Source organism: Vulpes vulpes, chromosome 11, assembly GCF_048418805.1.
Source record: "Vulpes vulpes isolate BD-2025 chromosome 11, VulVul3, whole genome shotgun sequence".
Classification (NCBI taxonomy): Eukaryota; Metazoa; Chordata; class Mammalia; order Carnivora; family Canidae; genus Vulpes; species Vulpes vulpes.
In genome coordinates this window covers 21,960,508-21,962,030 of record NC_132790.1, presented here as the reverse complement: position 1 = coordinate 21,962,030, position 1,523 = coordinate 21,960,508, and the positions used below count along the sequence as shown (strand labels likewise).

Sequence of the window (1,523 nt, the reverse complement as noted above, 5' to 3'; positions counted from 1 at the left end):
AAACAACGAATATTCATGGATAGATTGTTGTCTTTAAGGTATAGGTCAGTACTTTGTAACTTCCTATTTTCCATTGGTATAGAATACTGCTCAGAATGGTGAATATTCTTTTTTTTTTTTCTCTCTCTCTCTTTGCATTGACTGCAGACTAATGACTGCCTGTGAATTCCACTTGGGTAAAAACAAAATTGATACATGTAACATCTTAAGTTCTTGAACCTATTATAAAACCAAACTAACATTCTTTAACTGACAAATGGCCACAAATGCACTTACAGTTTCAGATGTGAGTGGGTCTGCTTTGCATGTTGAATTGTCCTGTGTATTTGTGTGCCTTCATGGAGAGAGGTAGAGACAGAGACTGAGGCAGAGAATTTGGGGAGCCTGTCTGTGCATTCCTAGAATTACACAATCAGTCAACAGCTATGCTTGACAAAATGCCCTTTAAAAACACATTCAATTTCTGTTTCTAGAAATTTCAATAAATCTAGATGAGAACAAATAAAGAGAAACCCAATACAAAATTTGCAACATTAATCAAGCAGTTCTAAGCCAAGATGTTCAAGCTCAATGGCACAATCTTCATGCCCCCGGTGCTGACACTGATTGGGATCCCCGGCTTGGAGTCTGTGCAGTTCTGGATTGGAATTCCTTTCTGTGCCATGTACATCATTGCTCTGTTTGGGAATTCCCTGCTCCTGGTCATCATCAAATCAGAACGCAGCCTCCATGAGCCCATGTATCTCTTCCTGGCAATGCTTGGAGCAACAGACATTGCTCTCAGTACCTGCATCCTACCAAAAATGCTAGGCATCTTCTGGTTTCATCTGCCTGACATATACTTTGATGCCTGTCTCTTTCAGATGTGGCTTATCCACACCTTCCAATGCATTGAATCAGGAATTCTGCTGGCCATGGCCCTGGACCGCTATGTGGCCATCTGTGATCCCCTGAGACATGCAACCATCTTTACACTCAAACTTCTCACTCAGATTGGAGTGGGAGTGACACTCAGAGCAGCCCTCCTTGTAGCTCCATGTCTCATCCTCATCAAATGTCGGCTGAAACACTTCTGGACCACTGTGGTCTCCCATTCATACTGTGAGCACATGGCCATTGTGAAGTTGGCAGCAGAAGACATTCGGGTCAACAAGATCTATGGTCTCTTTGTGGCCTTCACCATACTTGGATTTGACATAATCTTCATCACACTCTCCTACATCCGAATATTTATAACTGTCCTCAATCTGCCTCAGAGGGAAGCTAGGCTCAAAGCCTTCAACACCTGCATTGCCCATATTTGTGTCTTCCTTGAGTTTTATCTCCTTGGTTTTTTCTCCTTTTTTACACACAGGTTTGGGTTCCATATTCCACCCTACATTCATATTCTTCTGTCCAACCTTTACCTGCTTGTCCCTCCTTTGCTCAATCCTATAGTGTATGGGGTGAAGACCAAACAGATTCGAGATCGAGCGTCCAAGGTTTTCCACTCCAAAGATTCATCTTGACTTCTCATTTAACTT

At 42.4% G+C, this 1,523-nt stretch overlaps 1 protein-coding gene across 1 annotated transcript; it reads left to right on the top strand.

Annotated features, from left to right (window-relative positions):
- The first annotated feature begins 557 nt into the window (after positions 1-557).
- On the top strand, positions 558-1,508 carry LOC140594513 (olfactory receptor 52A5-like). Its single transcript, XM_072727448.1, has one exon. The coding sequence runs from the start codon at positions 558-560 to the stop codon at positions 1,506-1,508; it is 951 nt and encodes a 316-aa protein (XP_072583549.1).
- The last annotated feature ends 15 nt before the right edge of the window (positions 1,509-1,523 follow it).

Bases quoted from the DNA above. Each gene is read 5' to 3' on its own strand.
- LOC140594513 (XM_072727448.1), top strand. From the start codon at position 558: ATGTTCAAGCTCAATGGCACAATCTTCATGCCCCCGGTGCTGACACTG.